The sequence below is a fragment of the Mobula birostris genome, chromosome 11 (assembly GCF_030028105.1).
Source record: "Mobula birostris isolate sMobBir1 chromosome 11, sMobBir1.hap1, whole genome shotgun sequence".
Classification (NCBI taxonomy): domain Eukaryota; kingdom Metazoa; phylum Chordata; class Chondrichthyes; order Myliobatiformes; family Myliobatidae; genus Mobula; species Mobula birostris.
The window spans coordinates 64,803,145-64,826,810 of NC_092380.1; the positions used below are offsets into that span (position 1 = coordinate 64,803,145).

The 23,666-nt window shown below is 43.2% G+C and overlaps 1 protein-coding gene across 3 annotated transcripts in view; it reads right to left on the bottom strand.

Moving 5' to 3' along the window:
* LOC140205149 (glycogen [starch] synthase, muscle-like) overlaps positions 1-23,194 on the bottom strand; it is a 127,677-nt gene extending 104,483 nt beyond the window's left edge. The window contains exon 1 of one of the 3 annotated variants that reach the window (XM_072272415.1): positions 22,879-23,188. In XM_072272415.1, coding sequence (XP_072128516.1) covers positions 22,879-22,962 — 84 coding nt within the window. In that variant the 5' untranslated portion in view covers positions 22,963-23,188. Of the gene's footprint in view, positions 1-22,878 lie in introns of all 3 variants that reach the window. The other 2 variants (XM_072272413.1, XM_072272414.1) reach the window with 2 other exon arrangements.
* Positions 23,195-23,666: the final 472 nt, after the last annotated feature.

Consider the following 23,666-nt stretch of genomic DNA (forward strand, 5'->3'; position numbering starts at 1 on the left):
TTATACCAGCACCAAGCAACTAACAACAGCCAGTATGTCCACTGTGTGAAAAAAAGATTTTTCAAATAAAGCAATAAAACCAGACTCCTTGAACGTTTGAAGAGAATATGCTCTAATAAAACAAAACAAGAACTTGGTCTATTTGCAGTCACTTCGTGAAAACTTTCAGGAATGAAAAACACTTCAAAACATGTGCCAGAACAACAAAACAGAGATGGTTTGCATGCTTCATACAACATTTCATTGTTACATCTGGAAAGCCCATACAATTGGAAAGGAACTGATTTTGCTAGCTGTAAAGGAGGTTCTGAGTATGGTTTTGCACAAGTCACCAGACTAAATAACTAAAGCAATTCTACTCCGTGACAACTCTGTTCAAAGACGAATAGATGGTATGTCTGAGAATGTGGAAGACATATTGTGCAATATACTTAGGAGAACAGAGATTGCTCTGCATTTGGATGAGTCAACTTTGCCAGGCAACGAATCTTTGCTTCTTGGTTATGTTCACTTCATAAATCATGAAAGTATGGTTCAAGGGTTTTTATTTGTAAGGGGGCTAGAAACAGATACAAAGGGGGAGTCAATATTTTGAGTTGGTGAGCAATTTTTCCAAGAGAGGGACATTCTGCTCACCAACATTCTTGCTTGTACAACAGACAGGGCACCATCAATGACAGGACAGTGCTCCGGGATTATTACTTTCTTGGAAATAGCTGGACCAGCATATTTACTATTCACTGTGCAACTCAGAGCGAACATCGTGTTGCAGAAAACCCAAGTGATCGGTTGCACAAATCATTAAATACAATTATCACAGTGGTAAATAAAATCAAGTCTCATGCTCTTGATTCTCAACTATTTTCAGAGCTTTGTCTTGAGAATGAGGATCAGGTTTTTACACTTGCTGCTGCACACAGAAGCCAGATGGCTCTCAAAAGGAAACTGCCTGAGACACTTTTATACACTTTGTGAAACTGTGATAAGATTCTTTGAAGACTTGAATGCTTCATTCAATAATCAACTTAACTCAAGAATATTAGGTATGACATCACTTATTTGTCAGAATTATTTTCAAAGTTCAATGAAATCACTTTTCAGTTGCAAGGAAACGATGTGAATCTTATCAAAGTCAAATTAATTGTCCCCATATTTCTGACCCTTTTTAAGTGCAACATTGGCCTTACAACCTTTTCTGATTTCCAAACCTTACGGAGTTGGAAGGGAAAGAAAGAATATCAGATGATGATCTTCAAGCTTACTGTGCCCACCTGGGGGAGCTGTATAAAGAGACATTAGAAAGATTTCAGGATCTTCTCTCAATCCAAATTTCATATTGGATAATAAATCCATTCCTGAACACTTGTAATGGGAAATTAATAGGAAGGATGGAGGAAGAACTGATCTTGCTACAAAATGACTTTGAGCTGAAGTCAAAGGTTTAAAAAGTCATATCAAGACTTTTGGTTGCCAGAAAGAAATCTCTGAATGTTATCCTGCACTGTGGAAAAAGGACAAGATGTTCTTTATTGCTTTTCCAACATCATATTTAGCTGAGCGTAGTTTCAGTGCTGTTGCCCAACTTCTTTCAAAGCAAAGAAATATACTGAGCGTGGGGATCTGAGACCCCTTCTGAGTGACATTCAGCCTGATGTTGAGAAGCTGATATCACTGCACCAAGCCCATCTGTCTCACTAAAAGGTGAAAAGCAATGAGGCAGTGAATAGTTGGATTACTAATATACGCTCTAAAATTGTTAATGAAAATTGTTTTTACTGTAATTAATTATTTTTATTTGTAGCTTTAAATAGATTTGAATTATTCTGGCAATTATTTGTCACTACTTTGAACTTGCAGTTCCTACTTTCTTTCACTGTGCATCATATTTTTCTCTCGCTGTACTTAGTGTAGTAAATGGCTGTTGTGTGTTCTTCATGCCAGATGTTGGGAGTCCTGGGAGGCCCAGGGAACTACATCTGCATTAAGTGCATCTGGCTGCAGCTCCTTGAAGACCATGTTAGGGATCTGAAGCAACAGCTCAATGACCTTCGGCTTGTATGGGAAAGAGAGGGGATATTTGATCACAGTTACAGGCAAGTAGTCACCCCAAAGTTGCAGGAGGCGAGTAGCTAGGTGACTATCAAGAGTACCCGGTGACCCTGTGATCTCTGTCTCAGAGACTGATATTAGGCTGTCTTTAAAGAGTATGAACCCTCACAAGATGGAAGGCCCTGACAAAGTACCTGGTAAGGCTCTGAAAACTTGTGCCAACTAACTGGAGGGAGAATTGAAGGACATTTTCAACCTCTCACTGCTACAGGTGGAAGTTCCCACTTGCTTCAAAAGGGCAACAATAATACCAGTGCCTAAGAAGAATAATGTGAGCTGCCTTAAAGACTATCACCCGGTAGCACTCACATCTACAGAGATGAAATGCTTTGAGAGGTTGGTCTAGACTGAACTCCTGCCTCAGCAAGGAATTCGACCCATAAGTCAATGGCAGACACAATCTCAATGGCTCTTCACACAGCCCTAGACCACCTGAACAATACAAACACTTATGTCAGGATGCTGTTCATCAATTATAGCTCAGCATCTAACACCATCATTTCCACAATCCTGATTGAGAAGTTACAGAACCTGGGCCTCTGTACCTCCCTCCGCAAATAACCAGAAGACCACAAACTGTGCAGATTGGTGATCAACACTGATACACCTTTGGGGTGTGTGCTTAGCCTGCTGCTCTACTCTCTCTATACCCATGACTGTGTGGCTAGGCATAGCTCAAAGACCATCAATAAACTTGCTGACGATACAACCATTGTTGGTAGAATCTCTGGTGGAGACAAGAGGGTGTACAGGAGTGAGATATGCCAACTAGTGGAGTGGAGTCACAGCAACAATCTGACACTCAATGTCAGTAAGATGGAAGAGTTGATTGTGGACTTCAGGAAGAGTAAGACAAAGGAACACATACTAATCCTCATAGAGGGATCAGAAGTAGAGAGAGTGAGCAGTTTCAAGTTCCTGGGTGTCAAGATCTCTGAGGATCTAACCTGGTCCCAACATATCGATGTAGTTATAAAGAAGTGTTTTTGTTGACGTACCAAATCACTTCAAACTCCCCACGAAGTATAGTTCATGAGGAGTTTGAAGTGATTTGGTACGTCAACAAAAACACTCAAAACCTTCTATAGTTGTACAGTGGTGAGCATTCTGACAGGCTGCATCACTGTCTGGTATGTGGGGCTACTGCACAGGACCGAAAGAAGTTGCAGAGGGTTGTAAATTTAGTCAGCTCCACCTAGGCTACTAGCCCACAAAGTACCCAGGACATCTTCAAGGAGCGATATCTCAGAAAGGCAGTGTCCATTATTAAGGACCTCCAGCACCCAGGGCATGCCCTTTTCTCACTGTTACCATCAGGTAGGAGATACCGAAGCCTAAAGGTACACACTCAGTGATTCACTTCCGAACTCCTAAATGGGCATTGAACCCATGAACACTACCTCACTTTTGTAATGTATGTTATTTGTTTTTGCATGATTTTTAATCTATTCTATATACATATACTGTATATATTGATTGATTGATTGATTTGTCTTCTATATTACGTATTGCATTGAACTGCTGCTGCTAAGTTAACATATTTCATAACACATGCCGGTGATAATAAACTTCATTTCTGATTCTGAAATGGAAATGTGAATAGAAAGTTAGCACAGAGCACCACTGTGGCCATTCCCCTCAAAAATTAGTATACCGCTTTGGATACTGTTGTGGGGGATGACCTTCCAGGGGAATGTCATGGAGACCGGGTTACTGGCACTGAGCATAGGTCTGTGGTGCAGAAGGGGAAGAGGCAGAAGAGGGGAGTGGTAGTGATAGGGGACTCATTAGTCAGGGGAATAGACAGGAGATTCTGTGTATGTGAACGGGGCACCCAGATGGTATGTTGCCTCCCAGGTATCAGGATCAGGGATGCTTTAGATCACATCCATGACATTTTGGAAAGGGAGGGAGAGCAGCCAGATGTCTTGGTACATATTGGTACCAATGACAGAGGAAGGAAAAGCAAAGAGGTCCTGAAAAGAGAATTCAGAGAGCTAGGTAGAAAGTTGAAAAGCAGGACCTCCCAGGTAGTAATTTCTGGATTGCTGCCTGTGCCACGTACCAATGAGGGTAGAAACAGGAATATTGGCAAATTAATGCAAGCCTGAGAAGCTGGTGCAGGGGGCAGGGCTTCAGATTCTTGGATCATTGGGATCTCTTCTGGGGAAGGTATGACCAGTTGAATAGTGATATGTTGCATCTGAACCCAAGGGGAACCAATATTCTCATGGGCAGGTTTGTTAGAGCTGCTGGGGAGGGTTTAAACTAATTTGGCAGTGGGGAGGGAACCAGAGTGAAGGGACTCAGGATAGGACGGATGGTAAATAAGCAAAGAAAGTGTGCAGTCAGGCTGTCAGAAGGGGCAGGCAGATGATAGGACATAATTGTAACCAGCAGAGTGAGCATCAGTGCATTAGGGATGCAGAGTCAAAAAGGGTAGCAAATACAGCACTCAAAATGTTTTATCTCAATGCACAGAGTATAGTATAAGAATTAAGGTGGATGATCTTGTTGCAGTATTACAGATTGTTAGGTATGATATTGTGGCCATCACTGAACTACGGCTGAAGGATGGTTGTAGTTGGGGGCTGACTGTCCAAGGTTACATATTGTATCAGACGGATATGAAGGTCAGCAGAGGAGATGGTGTGGCTCTACTGGTAAAGAATAACATCAAATGTGACAAAGGATCGGAAGCTGCTGAACCCTAGTGGGTTGAGTTAAGAAACTGCAAGGGTAGAAGGAGGATGATGGCAGTTGTATACAGGCCTTCCAACAGTAGCTGGGATGTGGGCCACAGATTTCTAAAGGAAATTAAAAAAGACATACCAAAAGGGCAGTGTTATGATAGTCATGGGAGATTTCAACATACAGGTCGATTGGGAAAATCAGGATGGAAATAGATCCTGAGTGAGTTCGATGAATGCCTACGAGATGGCTTTTTAGAGCAGTTCATCGTTGAGCCTACTAAGGAATCAGATATACTGGATTGGGTGTTATGTAATGAACCGGAGGTGATTAGGGAGCTTAAGGTAAAAGAACCCTTTGGAGGCAGTGATCACGATATGATTTTCAACTTGAAGTTTGAAAGGGAGAAAGTAAAGTCCGATGTAGCAGTATTACAGTGGAGTAAAGGAAATTACAGTCGTACAAGAGAGGATTTGGCCAAAGTAAATTGGAGGGAGATGCTGAGCAGAGCAGCAATGGTATAAGTTTCCAGGAAAAATGGGGAAGATACAGGACAGATGTATTCTAAAAATGAAGAAACACTCAAATGGCAAAATAGTACAACTGTGGCTGACAAGGGAAGTCAAAGCAAATGTAAAAGCAAAAATGAGAGCATACAACAAAGCAAAAATTAGTGGGAAGACAGAGGATTGGAAAGCTTTTAAAACCCTACAGAGAGCAACTGAAAGAATCATCAGGAGGGAAAAGATGAAATATGAAAGCAAGCTAGTAAATAATATCAAGGTGGATAGAAAAAGCTTTTTCAAGTACGTAAAAAATAAGAGGATATAGAAACATAGAAAGCCTACAGTGCAATACAGGCCCTTCGGCCCACAATGCTGCACTCACATTGCTCACCACTCTCTGCGTAGAAAAACTTACCCCTGACATCTCTTCTGTACCTTCTTCCAAGCACCTTAACACTGTGCCCTCTCGTGTTAGCCATTTCAGCCCTGGGAAAAAGCCTCTGACTATCCACACGATCATTGCCTCTGATCATCTTATACACCTCTATCAGGTCACCTCTCATCCTCCGTCACTCCAAGGAGAAAAAGCCAAGTTCACTCAACCTATTCGCATAAGGCATGCTCTCCAATCCAGGCAACATCCTTGTAAATCTCCTCTGCACCCTTTCTATGGTTTCCATATCCTTCCTGTAGTGAGGTGACCAGAACTAAGCACAGTACTCCAAGTGGGGTCTGACCAGGGTCCTATATAGTTACAACATTACCTCTTGGCTCTTAAACTCAATCCCAGGATTGATGAAGACCAATGCACTGTATGCCTTCTTAACCACAGAGTCAACCTGTGCAGCAGCCTTGAGTGCCCTATGGACTCAGACCCCAAGATCCCTCTGATCCTCCACACTGCCAAGAGTCTTACCATTAATACTATATTCTGCCATCGTATTTGACCTGCCAAAATGAACCATCTCACACTTATCTGGGTTCAACTCCATCTGCCACTTCTCAGCCCAGTTTTACATCCCATCAATGTCCCACAGTATCCTACGACAGTCCTCCTCCACACTATCCACAACACCTCCAACCTTTGTGTCATCAGCAAATTTACTAACACATCCCTCCACTTTCTCATCCAGGTCATTTATAAAAATCACAAAGAGAAGATCCCTGAGGCACACCACTGGTCACCAACCTCCATGCAGAATATGACCCATCTACAACCACTCTTTGCCTTCTGTGGGCAAGCCAGTTCTGGATCCACAAAGCATTGTCCCTTTAGATCCCATGCCTCCTTACTTTCTCAATAAGCCTTGCATGGGGCAACTTATCAAGTGCCTTGCTGAAATCCATATACACTACATCTACTGCTCTTCCTTCATCAATGTGTTTAGTCACATCCTCAAAAAATTCAACCAGGCTCGTAAGGCACGACCTGCCTTTGACAAAGCCCTGCTGATTATTCCTAATCATATTATGTCTCTCCAAATGTTCATAAATCCTGCCTCTCAGGACTTTTTCCATCAACTTACCAACCACTGAAGTAAGACTCATTGGTCTATAATTTCCTGGGCTACCTCTGCTCCCTTTATTGAATAAGGCAACAACATCTGCAACCCTCCAATCCTCTGGAACCTCTCCCGTCCCCATTGATGATGCAAAGATCACCACCAGATGCTCAGCAATCTCCTCCCTCACCTCCCACAGTAGCCTGGGGTACATCTTGTCTGGTCCCGGTGACTTATCCAACTTGATGCTTTCCAATATTTATATGCTCAAGTCTTGGGACCAATTCTTTTATGCTATTTAAATCATTGAGATATATATAAATAATGGAATAGATGGCTTTGTTCCCAAGTTTGCAAATGATACGAAAATTGGTGCAGGGGTAGGTAGTGTTGAGGAAACAGGTAGGACTACTAGAAAATAAGGCCAGAGAAATAATAATGGGGGACAAGGATATGGCAGATGAACTAAATGAGCATTTTGCATCATTCTTTACTGTGGAAGACACTAGCAGAGTGCCAGATGTTGAAGGGTGTGAGGGAAGAGAAATGTGCGCAGTGACTATTACGAGGGAGAAAGTGCTCAAAAAGTTGAAAGACATAAGAATACAAAATTCAATGGGGCCAGATGAACTGCACCTTAGGTTTCTGAAAGAGGTAACAGTAGAGGTTGTGGAGACATTAGTAATGATCTTTCAAAAAATCATTGGACTCTGGCATGGTGCAAATGTCACTCCAGTCTTCAAGAAAGGAGGAAGGCAGCAGAAAGGAAATTATAGACCAGTTAGCCTAACCTCAGTGGTTGGGAAGATGTTGGAGTCAACTGTTAAGAATGAGGTTATGGGGTACTTGGTGACACAGGACAAAATAGGACAAAGTCAGCCTGGTTTCCTTAAGGGAAAGTCTAGCCTGATGAACCTGTCGGAATTCTCTGAGGAGATTACACATAGGATAGATAAAGGGGATGCAGTGGATGTTATATATTTGAACTTCCAGCAGGCCCTTGACAAGGTGCCACACGTGAGGCTGCTTACCAAGTTCAGAGCCCATGGCGTTACGGGAAAGTTACTGGCATGGTTAGAGCATTGGCTGATTAGTAGGAGGCAGCGAGTGGGAATAAAAGGATCCTTTTCTGGTTGGCTGCCAGTGACTAATGGTATCCCACAGCTATTGGTGTTGGGACCGCTTCTTTTTATGTTACTTAAACCATTGATATATATGATGGAATTGATGGCTTTGTTGCCAAGTTGGCAGATGATATGAAGATTGGTGGAGGGGTAGATAGTGTTGAGGAAACAACTAGGCTGCAGAAGGACTTAGACAGATTAGGAGAATGGGCTAGATAGTGGCAAATGAAATACAATGTTGGAAAATACATGGTCATGCACTTTGTTAGCAGAAATAAATCTGCAGACTATTTTCTGAACGGGGAGAAAATCCAAAAATCTGAGATGCAAAGGGATTTGCGAGCACTTGTGCAGAACACCCTAAAGATTAACTTGCAAATAGAGTCATTAGTGAGGAAAGTAATTGCAATATTAGCATTCATTTCAAGAGGTCTAGAACACAAGAGCAGGGAGGTGATGCTGAGGCTTTGTAAGGCCCTGGTGAGGCTTCACCTGGAGTATTGTGAACAGTGTTGTGCTCCTCATCTAAGAAAAATGTGCTGGCATTGGAGGGGGTTCAGAGGAGGTTCACAAGGATTATTCCGGGAATGAAAGGATTATCATATGAGGAGCATTTGATGGATCTGGGTCTGCACTCGCCGGAATTTAGAAGGACGAGAAGGAATTTAGAGGGGGGATCTCATTGAAACCTTTCAAATGTGGAAAGGATGTTTCCCATGGTGGAGAAGTGTAGGACAACAGGGCACAGCCTCAGGAAAGAGGGGTCTCCATTTAAAACAGAGATGCAGAGAATTTTCTTTCACCAGAGGGTGATGAATTTGTGGAACTTACGGCCAGAGGCAGCTATGGAGGGCAGATCATTGGGTATACTGAAGGCAGAGCTTGATCGGTTCTTGATTAGACATGGCATCAAATGTTACAGGGAGAAGGCTGGGGGGTGGGGCTGAGAAGGGGAAAAAAGGATCAGCAATGACTGAATGGGGGAGCAGACACTCAATGGGCCAAATGGCCTAATTCCGCTTCCATATCTTATAGTTTAATAAATCAAAATTCTATAATTTTAATGTAATGGCTGGAAAGGGAGAGTACCAGCCTGGAGGTATCCTCTGGGAGCCAAGGAGGCGGTAACTCAAAACCAGTTAGGAACTTTGAACCACTATTATTGACATCTACTAGGACATTACACACACATAGCCTGGCCCAGTGTTCCCCACTCCTATCTGAGACCACCACCCCCCACTCCCCATCTGAACCACACCCAATTCCCGTCTGAACCACCACCCCCCCACTCCCCGTCTGAACCCATCACCCCCTACTCCCCGTCTGAACACACGACCCTCCCACTCCGTCTGAACCCCCCACTCCCCATCTGAACCACCTCCCCACTCCCCGTCTGAACCACCCCACTCCCCGTCTGAACTAAACCCTACTCCCCGTCTGTACCACCCCCCACTCCCCGTCTGAACCACCCCCCCACTCCCTGTCTGAACTTTTTCACACCTTTTACAATTTAAAGTGGTTCTTAGAGCCTATATGACTAAAGATAAGCTCTCTTGTTTTTACGCAGATTTTTCTCCATGCTGTCATAGGTGTAATGTCGAAGAGGCCTCTCTAATTCATATGTTTTGGTCCTGCCCGTGGCTTGATAAATTTTGGAAAGAAGTATTTCAAACTTTCTCGGAGCTTTTTAAAGTAAACTTTAAGCCCAATCCTCCGACTGCCTTGTTTGGCATTGTTGGAGGAAATGATTTTACTCTTAAGCCGAATGATTTGCATAATTTGGCTTTTATTTCTCTTTTAGCCAGAAGAGTGTTGTTGCTCAAATAGAAAGATGCGGCTCCACCTACTCATGCCCATTGGTTGGTTGATGTTATGTCATGTTTAAATCTGGAGAAGATTAGGTGTTCTATTTCTATACCTAGACAAGATTTTTTCACATTATGGGGACCTTTCTGGAACTACTTTTACAATTTTCGACTTGTTCAGCAATGATGATGGCTATTATATGTTTGAATTTACAACTATATGTCAGATTTTTTTCTTTTCTTTTAACCAAACAGCTGGTTTTTTCGCTCCTTTTTTTGTTCTGTCATGGGGTTTTGATTATGCTTTAGATTAGAATAAAATATACTTTTTCAATATTATGGTTAATTTACATACATAGTTATGGGGCATTTCAATCTTGTTTCTATTTCCATATCATAATGTATTTTGTATTTGTCTATGCAAGTGATTAATAAAAATATTGAAAAAAAAGAAAAGGGTACTAAAAAGACAAACTACCATCTAACTGAGTAATGAATTATGCATTTAAATGAAATACAGAACAAATTAAAACACCACCAATACTACCACAGTACTATCAAACTGCGTTAGTTCCGAGGAGTTATGGACGAAAGAATTCGTCCAGTGCACACTGCCATGTTCTTTTGATTGACTGTAAATGAACAAAATCACCACATATGCCGAGTGCAGATATTGGACTTCCTACAATGCTTTCAATTCTGCATCCTCCAAATCTTTATTCTCATTGTAACATTCAAGATGATCATCAATGGCTTCAAATTATTCATAGTTTCTAACTTGCTGAAGCAATGAAACGGTTTCATTTTCACTCCTGGCGATGTCTGGCATCTCCAAGCCCGAATGCTTGAATTGGCAGTGAGTAAAACAGTTACTGTATGAACTTTCTTATTGCTCATTTCTTGCCAACTATCAGTGACAAAAATCACTGCTTTCTGAACACGAACACACACAACTGACACTATTTGAAAACTGTTCAGTCTAAGTACGGCGTAGCATCTTAACGGCCACACAAGTGAACACAACCGATGCTAGTTAGAAGCTGTTCGGTAACAGTCCCCAATTAAGCAGCACATCACCTAAACTAAGGAAATCCTGGCTATTTTTTCAGTTCAGCTTTGTTCCTTGTTCTTTTGTGTCCTGCTGAAGGGTTTCAGCCCGAAACATTGACTGCACTTTTTTTTATATGGATGCTGCCTGGCCTGCTGAGTTCCTCCAGCATTTTCTGTATGTTGCTTGGATTTCCAGCATCTGCAGATTTTCTCTTGTTTGTTCTTTAAGTGCTGTCCCAAATAAGTGGCTGCCCTAATTAACCAATGGCCCAATTAACCAGAATCCACTCTAAAAAACATCAATTAGAATAGAATTTAAACCCATAATACAGGCAGAGATTGAGCAGTTACTCTTGGGAGGTACAGCTATACCTCAAACAGTGAAGCTTTTTTCAGAATCAGAATCAGGTTTAATACCACTGACGGAGGTTATGAACCTCCAAGCTTGTCGTAGGGTAATGTTCCCCAATAACCCAGAGAGCTATGTTGGCTGGAGTCAGGTCCTTGTGCTTTGACTCTTGGTAGTGTCATCCATGACCAAACAGGTCAAAGGGTAGAGGCCAGACTGAAAACAGTCCACCAGTCTTCCAGGTCGGGGGTTCACCTCAGGAATAACAACCCTGACTGTTAAAAAAAGTTGTTATGGAGTCAGCAGTGAAGAAACCTTCTATGTCTGTGTGTGACAGTTATTATCAGACAGAGATGGAGGACCTTCATTGCTGCCCTAAACTGCCAACGGTGTAACAGACAGTAAGATAAGTAATGAAATTTGTTGTTTTGTGGCGGCAGTACAGTTGAAAACATAATACAATAAAAATACAATACATAAATAAGTGGCCAAGTGATTAAGGTGTTTGTCTAGTGACCTGAAGGTCGCTAGTTTGAGCCTCAGCTGTGGCAGCGTGTTGAGTCCTTGAGCAAGGCACTTAACCACTGTGCAACAAAACCAGTGCCAAGCTGTATGGGTCCTAGTGCCCTTCCCTCGGGCAACATCGGTGGCGTGGAGAGGAGACTTGCAGCATGGGCAACTGCTAGTCTTCCATACTACCTTGCCCAGGCCTGCCCCCTGGAAACCCTCCAAGGTGCAAATCCATGGTCTCATGAGACTAACGGATGCCGGTAAGTAAGTAAGTAAATAAATAAATAAATAGCACCAAAAAGGAATAATGAAGTGGTGTGCTTGGACCATTCGCAAATCCAATGGCAGAAGGGAAGAATATGTTCCTGGAACATTGAGTGCGAGTCTTCAGCCTCCTGCACAGAGACTGGATAGTCAAGAGTACAAAACTGACCAGTCCGAGACTCTGATGAGATGCTACAGAGTGTATTGGCTTGTGGTTGGAGAGAATTAAGATGGACATGTTACTGTGAGTTGATTATTTATTTTTCATACATTCAGTTAGAGTACATGTTATATATAGAACAATATGACAGGACCAGGAACGCATAGCTGCTCTGTTTACCCAGCGCAGTACCGACAGTTTAAAAGTGATCTAACAGCAGCGTGACTCTGGATGAGCAAAGCAGTCACATGGACCTGCACTGGGATGCTGGAAACGTACATAGAACAGAATTCTGGAACTGCTGAATAGGTCATGAGATGAGCCAATGTACAGATCAGCGACCTTTCAGCAGAGCTCTCAACAGCTGCAAGATCTAAGAGCCGACTCCCAGGGTAAGTGCCGGTGGCTCTCAGCAACACTGAGACCCAGTGTGGACAATACGAGCAACACTTGAACACGAGCAATGCAGAGCTGCACAGCAAGACCAGGATTTTCATATCTGACCCCACACAAGTAACGCCCTGGACTTGCTGGCACTAACAGAGATGAAAATGCACAGATCTCACTGGAACTGCCTACATCTGGGCCATTAACTTTGTTTTTCCTCGATCCCTAAAATCTGCCTGGTCTGGCTGAATATTTCCAACATTGTTCACATTTTTAAATTACGCCCAGTTCTCACTCAGTGAATGGGACAAGCCATGTCCTTTCGCTACAGAATTGATTTTTCCAGGATACAGGTAAGACAGGGCAGTAACAGGTTGGACTGCTAGAAATCTATGGCAAAAAAAAAGAGGCCATTTTGTGTCACTGTATGATGCCAGTCAAAAACATCATCCACTGAACCTCACTTCCCAGTTCTTACTCCACAACTTTGTAGGTAATAGCACTTCAAATACTTATTCAGGTTGTTAATAAATATGAGGAGGGTTTCTGCCTCTGATCTTGAGAAAAGAAGTTCTTCAACTACTTTATTATTTGTTGCCTCTTATTTTATTCAGGGTTTGACTAAGGCAAAGACATGCTCCCAAATCAGTCCATACAGCCCCCATTTAATTTTAAAGGCCACAGTGTCATGTTTCAAAGAAAACTACCATAGTCATTCAAAAGTATTCCAATAGCTAAACTTATCCAGACCCAGCAATATCCTGTAAAGTCTACATCAGCTCAGATGTGATAACATATGCCTGGACAGCTGTGCCTGGGACCATCGATGGTACTCCAGCTGTGGCCTAACCAGTGAAGACAACCACTGTGCTATATTGTTGGGTCCTCCAACAATGAAAAGAATTCTATGTGCCTTCTTAACCTAATCTACCTCTTTTTCTCCTGTCAAATGTACTCTTGTGTCCCACTTCTTAATATTCCTCCATGAACACGCACTCAGTAGCCATTTTACTAGGTATCTCCTGTACCTAATAAAGTGGGCGCAGTGTGCATGTTCGAGGTTTTCTACAGCTGTAGCCCATTCACTTCAAAGGTCGACACGTTGTGCATTGAGAGGTGTCCATCTGCAGACCGCTGTTATGTTGCATGCTTATACTGTCGCCTTCCTGTCCGCTTGAACTAGTCCGGCCACTCTCCTCCAACCTCTCGCATTTTCAAGGTGCTTTCACCCACAGAGCTGCTGCTCGCTTTTTTTTTTTGTTTCTTGCACCATTCTCTGTAAACTCTGGAGAGTGTTGTGCGTGAAAACCCCAGGAGATCAGCAGTTTCTGAGATACTCAAACCATCCCATCTGGCACCAACAATCATTTCATGGTCAAACGCACTTCGATCACATTTCTTCTTCATTCTGAACAACACTTGACCATGTCTGCATGCTGCTGTGCACTGAGTTGCTGCCGCCAGACTGGCTGATTAGATATTTGTGGCACTGTACTTCCTTATTTTATTTGGAAATGCACAGAGGACTGTGTGTCTCGCAAGATGATCCGGGTATTCCCTAACCGGAAACCTTGGATGAATTATGAGGTCAAGTCACTTTTAAAGGCTAGAGCTACAGCTTTTAGGTCCGGGGATACCAGTCGCTACACGCAATCCAGGCGTGAACTCCGAAAAGCCATTAAGGACGACAAGAGGCAATATCGAGCCAAGTTGGAAGCCCAGGCTAACCAAAGGGATGCCAGTAGACTATGGCAGGGTCTAAATGAGATCACTGGATGCACCAAAAAGGCTGGGGATATCAATAACTGTGACACTTCTCTTCCTGACAAACTTAACGTATTCTACGCAAGATTCGAACAGAAGAGGAGCGTCCGCTCCCTCCGGATGAACCGGACCTGGTGGCATCGAGATCCATCATCACCGAGGAGGACGCTAGAAGGGCCTTCCTGAAGATAAATCCAAGGAAGGCAACAGGCCCAGATGGCATCCTAGGACGGGTTCTCTGGACCTGTGTAAGAGTGTTTGCTGACATCTTCAAGTGCTCCTTGCTTCAGTCTAAGATCCCCTTTTGTTTTAAGAAGGCAACGACAATCCCAGTGCCAAAGAAGAGCAAGGTGGCATGCCTGAATGACTATCGACCTGTGGCTCTGACATCAATTGCTATGAAGTGCTTCGAGAGATTGGTTATGGCACATATCAACCACAGCCTACTGGTCAACCTCGACGCTTTGCAATTCACCTACTGGAGCAACAGGTCAACGTCAGATGCCATCTCTCTGGCCCTATATTCCTCCTTAGAACACCTGGAGAATAAAGACCCATAGGTAAGGCTCCTTTTCATTGACTACAGCTCTGCCTTTAACACCATCATTCCAAATAAACTGATTCCTATGCTCTGGAACCTGGACCTTAGCAATCAGATCAGCAGCTGGATCTTCAACTTCCTCACAGACAGGACTCAGGCTCTAAAAGTAGGGAAAAAGCTCTCCTCTACAATCATTCTGAGCACTGGTGCCCCACAAGGCTGTGTACTCAGCCCTCTGCTGTACTCACTGTACACCCATGATTGTGTAGCAAAGTTTCCATCAAACTCAATATACAAGTTTGCTGATGACACAACAATTGTAGGCCGTATCTCCGGTAATGATGAGTTTGAGTACAGAGAGGAAATTAAGAACCTGGTGGCATGGTGCGAAGACAATAACCTATCCCTCAACATCAGCAAGATGAAGGAATTGGTTGTTGACTTCAGAAGGAGTAGCGGACCGCACGACCCAATTTACATCAGTGGTGCACAAGTGGAACAGGTCAAAAGCTTTAAGTTCCTCGGGGTCAATATCACAAATAACCTGACTTGGTCCAACCAAGCAGAGCTCACTGCCAAGAAGGCCCACCAGCGCCTTTACTTCCTGACAAAACTAAAGAAATTTGGCCTGTCCCCTAAACCCCTCACTAATTTTTATAGATGCACAGTAGAAAGCATTCTTCTAGGGTGCATCACAACCTGGTATGGAAGTTGTCCTGTCCAAGACCGAAAGAAGCTGCAGAAGATCGTGAACACAGCACAGCACATCACACAAACCAATCTTCCGTCCGTGGACTCACTTTACCCCGCACGTTGTCGGAGCAATGCTGCCAGGACAATCATAGACACAACCCACCCAGCCAACACACTTGTCGTCCCTCTTCCCTCCGGGAGAAGGCTCAGGAGCTTGAAGACTCGTATGGCCAGATTTGGGAACAGCTTCTTTCCAACTGTGATGAGACTGCTGAACGGATCCTGACCCAGATCTGGGCTGTACCCTCCAAATATCCGGACCTGCCTCTCGGTTTTTTTGCACTACCTTACTTTCCATTTTTCTATTTTTTTATTTGTGATTTATAATTTACATTTTTAATACTTACTGATTTTTACTATTTTTAATTTTTACTATTTTTAATATTTAGTATTTGTAATCCAGGGAGTGGGAAGCGCAGAATCAAATATCGCTGTGATGATTGTACGTTCTAGTACTAATTGTTTGGTGACAATAAAGTAAGGTATAAAGTATATTTTTCTCATTCAGCCCTTCCACCTCCACACACTGAGCAGGTCAAAGGTCCCAATTACTTTTTTTGGAGTTACCTATGTGCTTTCCTTTTCATTTTCTTAATTTCCTTTCTGATTTCATCCCCCTGCTTCAAAACTACTTGAAGCTTTTTGCAGCATTAAGTTCACTGTATCTGATACAACACACACAAAAAAAGGCGTGTAAGTGACACCATTCACGTCTCCTTCCCTCTTTTCAATTGTAGGGGAACACCATTCAGCTCTAAAATAGATCTAAGTTTCCCGATGCCCTTATGATTAATAATTTTAAAAAACCAGTTCAAATCCTGACACTCTAGTTTTTCAATTAATAATGTATCATGTTGCTTTACAATTTATAATAGAAATAAAATATTAGCAAAATATCAAGATTTGGAAAATAGGCATTGAATTCTGTCAAGCTTATTTTTATCTCCACCTGTTTTGGGGACACTTTTCCATTCACTATTTATTGTTGCTCTGCATTTACCACATTTTGTCATGGGAAAGGTAGTGGAGTGGAGCCACCCGTGGCTACAGGCTGCATCTCTGTTCCCCGAGACTCCTTCCTCAACCCCTGCAGAAATCTGCTGTGAAATTCAGGAGAAAGCTTTCCCAAGTTTGAGCTCTTACTTTAATATTCAATGCTTTCTACTCACCCACTTTCAATTACTGATCAATAAACAGGTGCCAAAGTACTGAAAGCTTTATTTAATGCTAAAAAGGTGGTTTTTTAAAAAATCATCTAGATTTATATTCATATTAAGAAAATTTTGAAATTGTATACATGAAGTCTTGGCCCAAGTGGCTGACCTATATTTAGATGAATTCAAAGCTAATGCCGGCTGCAAATGTACTCCAGTTACAGAATAGCACAATCATCTGCCGCTAAATGTATGCATCATATGACTAGTAGCAAATGCTGATCCTGAGGAAGCCTGACCCCCTTACCAAATTTAGGGAATTGGAATGTAGTAGCTTTAAGTGGCAAGTTTGGTGTTACTATTCTCCAATCTAAACACATCCTACTATGCAATATTAAAACTGCAGGAACTGAAACCTATCAAACTACTCATCTCCTTCAGTTCTCCCTTGCACTACCATCTGTGAATCTTTTAAATAGCAAACTTGAAATCACTTTTTCATGAATCTCAAATGATCTCGGGACAATGTTGGCAACCCAGCATGAGTCAGTAATTTCTAGAATAAGGAAGGGAAAGCCGAAAAATGAACTATTACCTTGCAGCAAGTCGAAATTATTGCAGTTTCTCAACCCATTGTCCAGTTCTTTCCAGGAACCTTGCATTACTGGCCTTCCTCTCCTGGATTTGCTAACTAAACCCAAAACTCAAGTCAACTGTTATCTGAAGTAAGCAACAGCTTTTATTCAACAGATGTGCACAACCATTTAAATGATGGCGCCCCAGCACAAGCAACTCAGGCAGCATCTATGGAGAGAAATAAACGGTCAGCATTTGGGACTGAGACCATTCCTCAGGAGATGACAGGTAGTTAAGTAAAACACTGTAGAAAATTATCAGCAAAACCCAGTTCAATCTCCTGAGCCCGTTGACTGTTTCTTGGATGAGAGAGTTGCTAATTTGGAGTTTGGAGATACAGTGTCTAGAACACTGAGAGTCCAGGGCCAAGGACAGTTGGTCAGAGGCCTGGAGGCATCTTGCCCTGGGCTTGGAGGCCAGTCTATATGTGTGAATGGGTGGGAGGGTGAGAAAGCGGCCTGTGTTGCTGTTGTGTTGTTGTTGTTTCTTGTGTTGTCCTGCTGAACATGATGGGCACACTGTGTTGGTGCTATAACGTGTGATGACGCTGGGGGGTCTGCCCCCAGCCCACCTTTAGATTGTGCTGATTGTGAACACAAACGATGCATTTCACCATGTTTTTAACGTTCATGTAATAAATGAATCTGAATCTGACATTCCATCAACTTCACAAACCACATTTCTCATTTGCAATTTTTGTCCTCCTCCTTGGGTGCTGGATTATTCTTGAAAATGATTGCGTGAATACTATAACGCTCTGTGCTCTCAGATCGGTGACTTCAGTCTGAATGGATAAATTAATGAATTAAGTTCAATTGGCGAATGCACTAATCAATATAGAACTGATCTGCACAGATCTAGAAAGTCCCAGATTCAATCCCCAGTTCTTGCTCCAGTGAGGTAGCTCGGTTAATTAAGGAACTTATCACACTCGCTGTTTATGATGACATATAAATATCCACAATCTGGTCAAAGCGGAAGAAAGCTGCATCATGACATGGTATGGTTACCTTAGCCAGACTGAGCACAGGTTGAGAAGGGAACTGGGTACTGTATTTGTCAGTGACAAGAGAGTTACTTTATAGCCAATTTGTTACATCACCAGGTTTCAGTCATTTATGGGGAAGTGCTTTGAAGTATAGTATCTGAATTTTTTTTAAATGAATACATTGTTTTATAAATAGAAGCAACCTTTCTGGCCATGGGATTATGGAAATAAATACTGACATTCAGAGCTTTGCTCTGTTTGGTTCCTGAACTGTCAATAGGGCAAAATGCCAAGAAGAGGTTGGGACACTTCCAAATGAGAGAAAGGATCCAGGAGGCATTAGAAGAGCATAAACTGAAGAGGATCAGCAGATGCTGGAAATCCAGAGTAACACACACACAAAATGCTGGAGGAGCTCAACAGGTCAGGCAGCATCTACGGAAAGGAATGAAGTATCAATGTTTTGGGGCCGAGACCCCAAGTCCTGATGAATGGCTGGGTTAGCTCTTTATTCTCTTCTTTATCTGCTGCCTGACCTGCTGAATTTCCCCAGCATTTTGTATGCGTCACCCTCACACTACGCTAATCCGGTCCTGAAAACAGACCCCTGACCCACAGTTCTCTGGATTCCAGGCCTGGACTGCCATGGCCTGATATGCATATTAATGATCTTGCCCGCCTTACCAGTAACATTCACAACTCCAAATTTACGAACAATATTCCTTACCTCTGACAATGGTTACAGGGAGAGGAGAGATTTCACCCCGATTCCCAATCACTCCCACTTTATTAGGGTTTTTGCTGCCACACAAATAAATGTTAACTTGATATCAGATTGTTAGATTCAGCCCTATGGTCCAATTGGACCAAAGTTCTCGTGAGAGTAGTAGTGTTCTGGAAAGCACAACACTGTTACAGTGCTAATGAATCAGGCTCAGCTCTGTACGGAGTCTGTGTGTTCTCCCCGTGATCCTGTGGGTTTCCTCTGGGTGCCCTGGTTTCCTCCCACACTCCAAAGACGTACAGGTCAGCAGGTTAATTATTCACATGGGTGTAATCGGGTGGTGCGGCCTCGTTGGCCCAGAAGGGCCAAAAACGGTGCAGTATCTCCGAGTAAAAAAAAAATAAAATGGGGTCTGAAACCAGACTGACAGTGAGGTTATTGTCAATGACATCTACCACTACTTCAATAATAACGGATTTGATCACACTGATTGAGTACTGGAGTTTCCCTGAAGTACCACCCGCCAGCCACAGCCTGCTGTTCCTGACTTCTGTATCTATGCAGAGGTTAGGAACATGCTGGAAGTCAGATATATTGGAAGGCAGTACGGAGATCTGCGTAAATTAAGTAAATCTGCTGTCTCACGGCTCCAGTGCTGTCTGTGCGATGCCTGCGTGTTCTCCAGGTGAGTGTGTAGATTCCTGCTCTATGTTCTTCCTCTTACATCCCACACACATGTGGGCTGGTAGGTTAGTCAGCCACTGTAAATTACAGCTCACCTACACACGCACCCATTTTATATAAAAATTGGATTCGATTTTTAATCTAATTTTTTGTTAATTGGACTAGATTGGATGGATGCTTGATGCTCACTGCAGACCCGTAGGCTGAAAGGCCTGTTTCTATGCTGTATGAGGCCGTGACACTGTGACACCCAGGTTTCCTCTCCGGGCTCAGTGGTGAATGTGGAAGAGTTAAATGATAGCTCATGTTCAGCCCCTCAGCTTTATATCACCCATGGCACCACTCAGCTGATCCTGATTAAAAAGGCACCTGTAGGGAAAAGGTTTCCCCTTTTTCATTTATTTATTTATTTATTTATGGAGACACAGAGCCGAATAGGCCCTTCCAGCACTTTGAACCATGCTGCCCAGCAACCCCTGATTAACCTACCAACTGGTTCGTCTTTGGACTGAGGGAGGAAACCAGGGCTACTACTACTACTACGTCGACTCAGGCCTAGGGGGCTGGTGTCGGGCACGATGACGGACTCTCCACTTCTCCCTCTTCCTCATCAGTGTGTTCAGTTCATCTACATTAGCTGCGCCGCTGTCTTCTAGGAGCGTGTTGACCATAGTCTTGGGATGGCGCCCAGGGTTCATCCTCCCGTGCTTGGGCTCCCATATGATGACTAGGTTGGCAGGTAGCTCGGGGTGGCGTAGAGAGTGCCCCGTTAGTTGCAGTCTTCTTGTCTCGATTTTAGTGGTGAGCATCCATAGGTCGTCATAGAGCTCGACATTCGTCGTGTGCTGTTGCCAACTCACGTCAAGAGCCATCCGCAGCATTCGTGTGTAGCAACCATCTAGAGATTTTCACATAGTCTTGGTGAAACCACGGCACCCGAAGGAAACCCACGTGGTCACAGGGAAAACGTACAAACAGACAGCAGGAGGTTCTGACGTTCTTAATTTAATACTTAGTATTTTTAAGATCATTGATCAACTACTTAAATATCAACTAATTTTAAATGCTTCTGGTTATAAGAAGCATTTTAAAAAGTCAGAAAAGGCCTTTGACTGGACCTCATAATTAGGGCCACAGCTTCCTGAGACCACCCTGCACCTACAAACAAGAGAAAATCTGCAGATGCTGGAAATCCAAGCAACACACACAAAATGCTGGAGGATCTCAGCAGGCCAGGCAGCGTTTATGGAAAAGAGTACAGTCAATTTATAATGATGAAACTTTTTTCCCCATAGATGCTGTCTGGCTTGCTCAGTTCCTCCCGCATCTTGAGAGTGTTCCCCTGCCCCTGGTTAATTTGTCATGTAGATGGGATTAAACATGGGATTCAGCAGCGGCTAGATGGGAGACGCCAGAGAGTAGTGGTGGATAACTGCATTTCAGATTGAAGGCTGGTGACTAGTGGTGTGCCTCAGGGATCTGTACTGGGTCCAATGTTGTTCGTCATATATATTAATGATCTGGATGATGGGGTGGTAAATTGGATGAGTACGTAAGCAGATGATACTAAGATAGGTGGAGTTATGGATAATGAAGTAGGTTTTCAAAGCTTGCAGAGAGATTTATGCAGTTAGAAGAGTGGGCTGAAAGATGGCAGATGGAGTTTAATGCTGAAAAATGTGAGATGCTACATTTTGGTAGGACTAATCAAAATAGGACATACATGGTAAATGGTAGGGCATTGAAGAATGCAGTAGAACAGAGGGATCTAGGAATAATGGTGCATAGTTCCCTGAAGGTGGAATCTCATGTGGTGAAGGAAGCTTTTGGTATGCTGGCCTTTGTAAATCAGAGCATTGAGTACAGGAGTTGAGATGTAATATTGAAATTGTATAAGGCATTGGTGAGGCCAAATTTGGAGTTATTGTGTACAGTTCTGGTCACCAAATGATAGGAAAGATGTCAATAAAATTGAGAGAGTACAGAGGAGATTTACTAAAATGTTGCCTGGGTTTCATCTCCTAAGTTACAGAGAAAGGTTGAACAAGTTGGGTCTTTATTCTTTGGAGCATAGAAGGTTGAGTGGGGACTTGATAGAAGTATTTAAAATTATGAGGGGTATAGATAGAGTTGATGTGGATAGGCTTTTTCCATTGAGACTGGGGGAGATTCAAACAAGAGGACATGAGTTGAGAGTTAAAGGGCAAAAGTTTAGGGGTAACACGAGAGGGAACTTCTTTACTCAGAGAGTGGTAGCTGTGTGGAACGAGCTTCCAGCAGAAGTGGTTGAGGCAGGTTCGATGTTGTCATTTAAAGTTAAATTGGATAGATAGATGGGCAGGAAAGGAATGGAGGGTTATGGGCCGAGTGCAGGTCGGTGGGACTACATGAGCGTAGGAGTTCAGCACTAACTAGAAGGGCCGAGATGGCCTGTTTCTGTGCTGTAATTGTTATATGGTTATATAACCAGAAATAGTGATACTGATTAAAAAGTATAATTCTGCATAACAATGTCAGGCTGCAACGAATAGGTGACCTATCCCAATTTGGTATGTCGTTAGATATTATCAAGAAGAACTCAATCAGGCTAGATCTGCTTCTCTAGTTTTCAAAAACACTTCAGTATACCAGAAGTAGAAAGTAGATTTAAAAACGACAATTCTATTTATGTAAAATAACTAAGATTATTTGAAAGTTAGTCAACAAAATGTAGAATAGAATAAGCTTTGCTACTATTAATTGCTGGTCAGGCAGTAAATCCCGGACAGGAAACTTGAGCATCCCTCATAGATTCCTTCAGACATTTACCAGAAGTCTGTTCAGCCAGAACCTATGACCTTTTCCTGTCCTTGCCATTTATTTTCTTCTCTGGCGTATGCAAAATAAAGGAGTAAAGACGCTATTTCTGAATATTTGTAGAGCACAATGAGCATAAAATGTACGTACGTAAACCTTGGCTGTGCTGAAACATGGTATTTTAAACGGCATTGAGCTAAGTAATTAAATATTCTAATCTGATGGTTCGCGTTGTTGCATTGTATGAAGGCTGAGGAGGTTCTGGTAGGTGACAACTCTTTTAAAGCTTCCTTCCAGCCAGAGTCTGCCAGCCTCGGCAGATCCTGCTGCCAGTCAGCCGGAACCTGCACCACCTATCCCTGTTGTGTTCCGCCGCCTTACCTTTATTCGCCACCTCCCAGGCGATCTCGAACAGAAAAAGGTTATCGGCTGGGAGGTCGTCCTCAAAGCCGGAAAGCGAACCATACGACGGCGAGTTACTCAGGAACGACATGCTGCCGAGATCTCAGGAGGGAGAAATCCCACGGCAGTGCAACATCGGAACTGATCGCACCCAACTTGGAGCCGAGCATGGGCAATGAGCAGCGGCACGGAGTCAGTGGCGGCCAGAACACGCAGCCAACGCCACCGGGCTCCAGGGGCGCCCTTCCGCAGGAGAAAGCCGACCGGCCAGCAGGCGGAGGCGCAATCACGTCTGGCACCACCAGGGGGAGCCGGTTTCCAGGAACCGCCGCGTCCTCGTCATAAAATGAACTGGGAAGGAAACTTTCAGTAGTCGAACCATTGGTCGGGTCTCATCCAGGTGGAGTTGAATAATATCGACATGTTTGTAGCTGTGGAGAAGTGCTGCCGTCTGGTAATTCCAGGCTGTAGGACTATCTGCTGAAGCTTGGTGCAGCCACAGCAAGGGCTTGATGGGGAAGGAAGTGGGTTCTTCTGCTCTGCAGAGGGAGGGGCCCAGTTGTGTGGGATACTACCTTAGATGGTCTCAGGAGTGGCACCAGTGTTCTTAATGTGTTGGAAAGTAATGGAACAGCACTGAAAGCATTGACTTTGAAAGTAAAGAATGAAAAGGCTTTACACATTTTATACGTGTAAATATTTATATTATGAATAAAGTTCTTTTGATTGAAAACTGAACTGCCAATGAAAGTGGTGGATGTGGATTC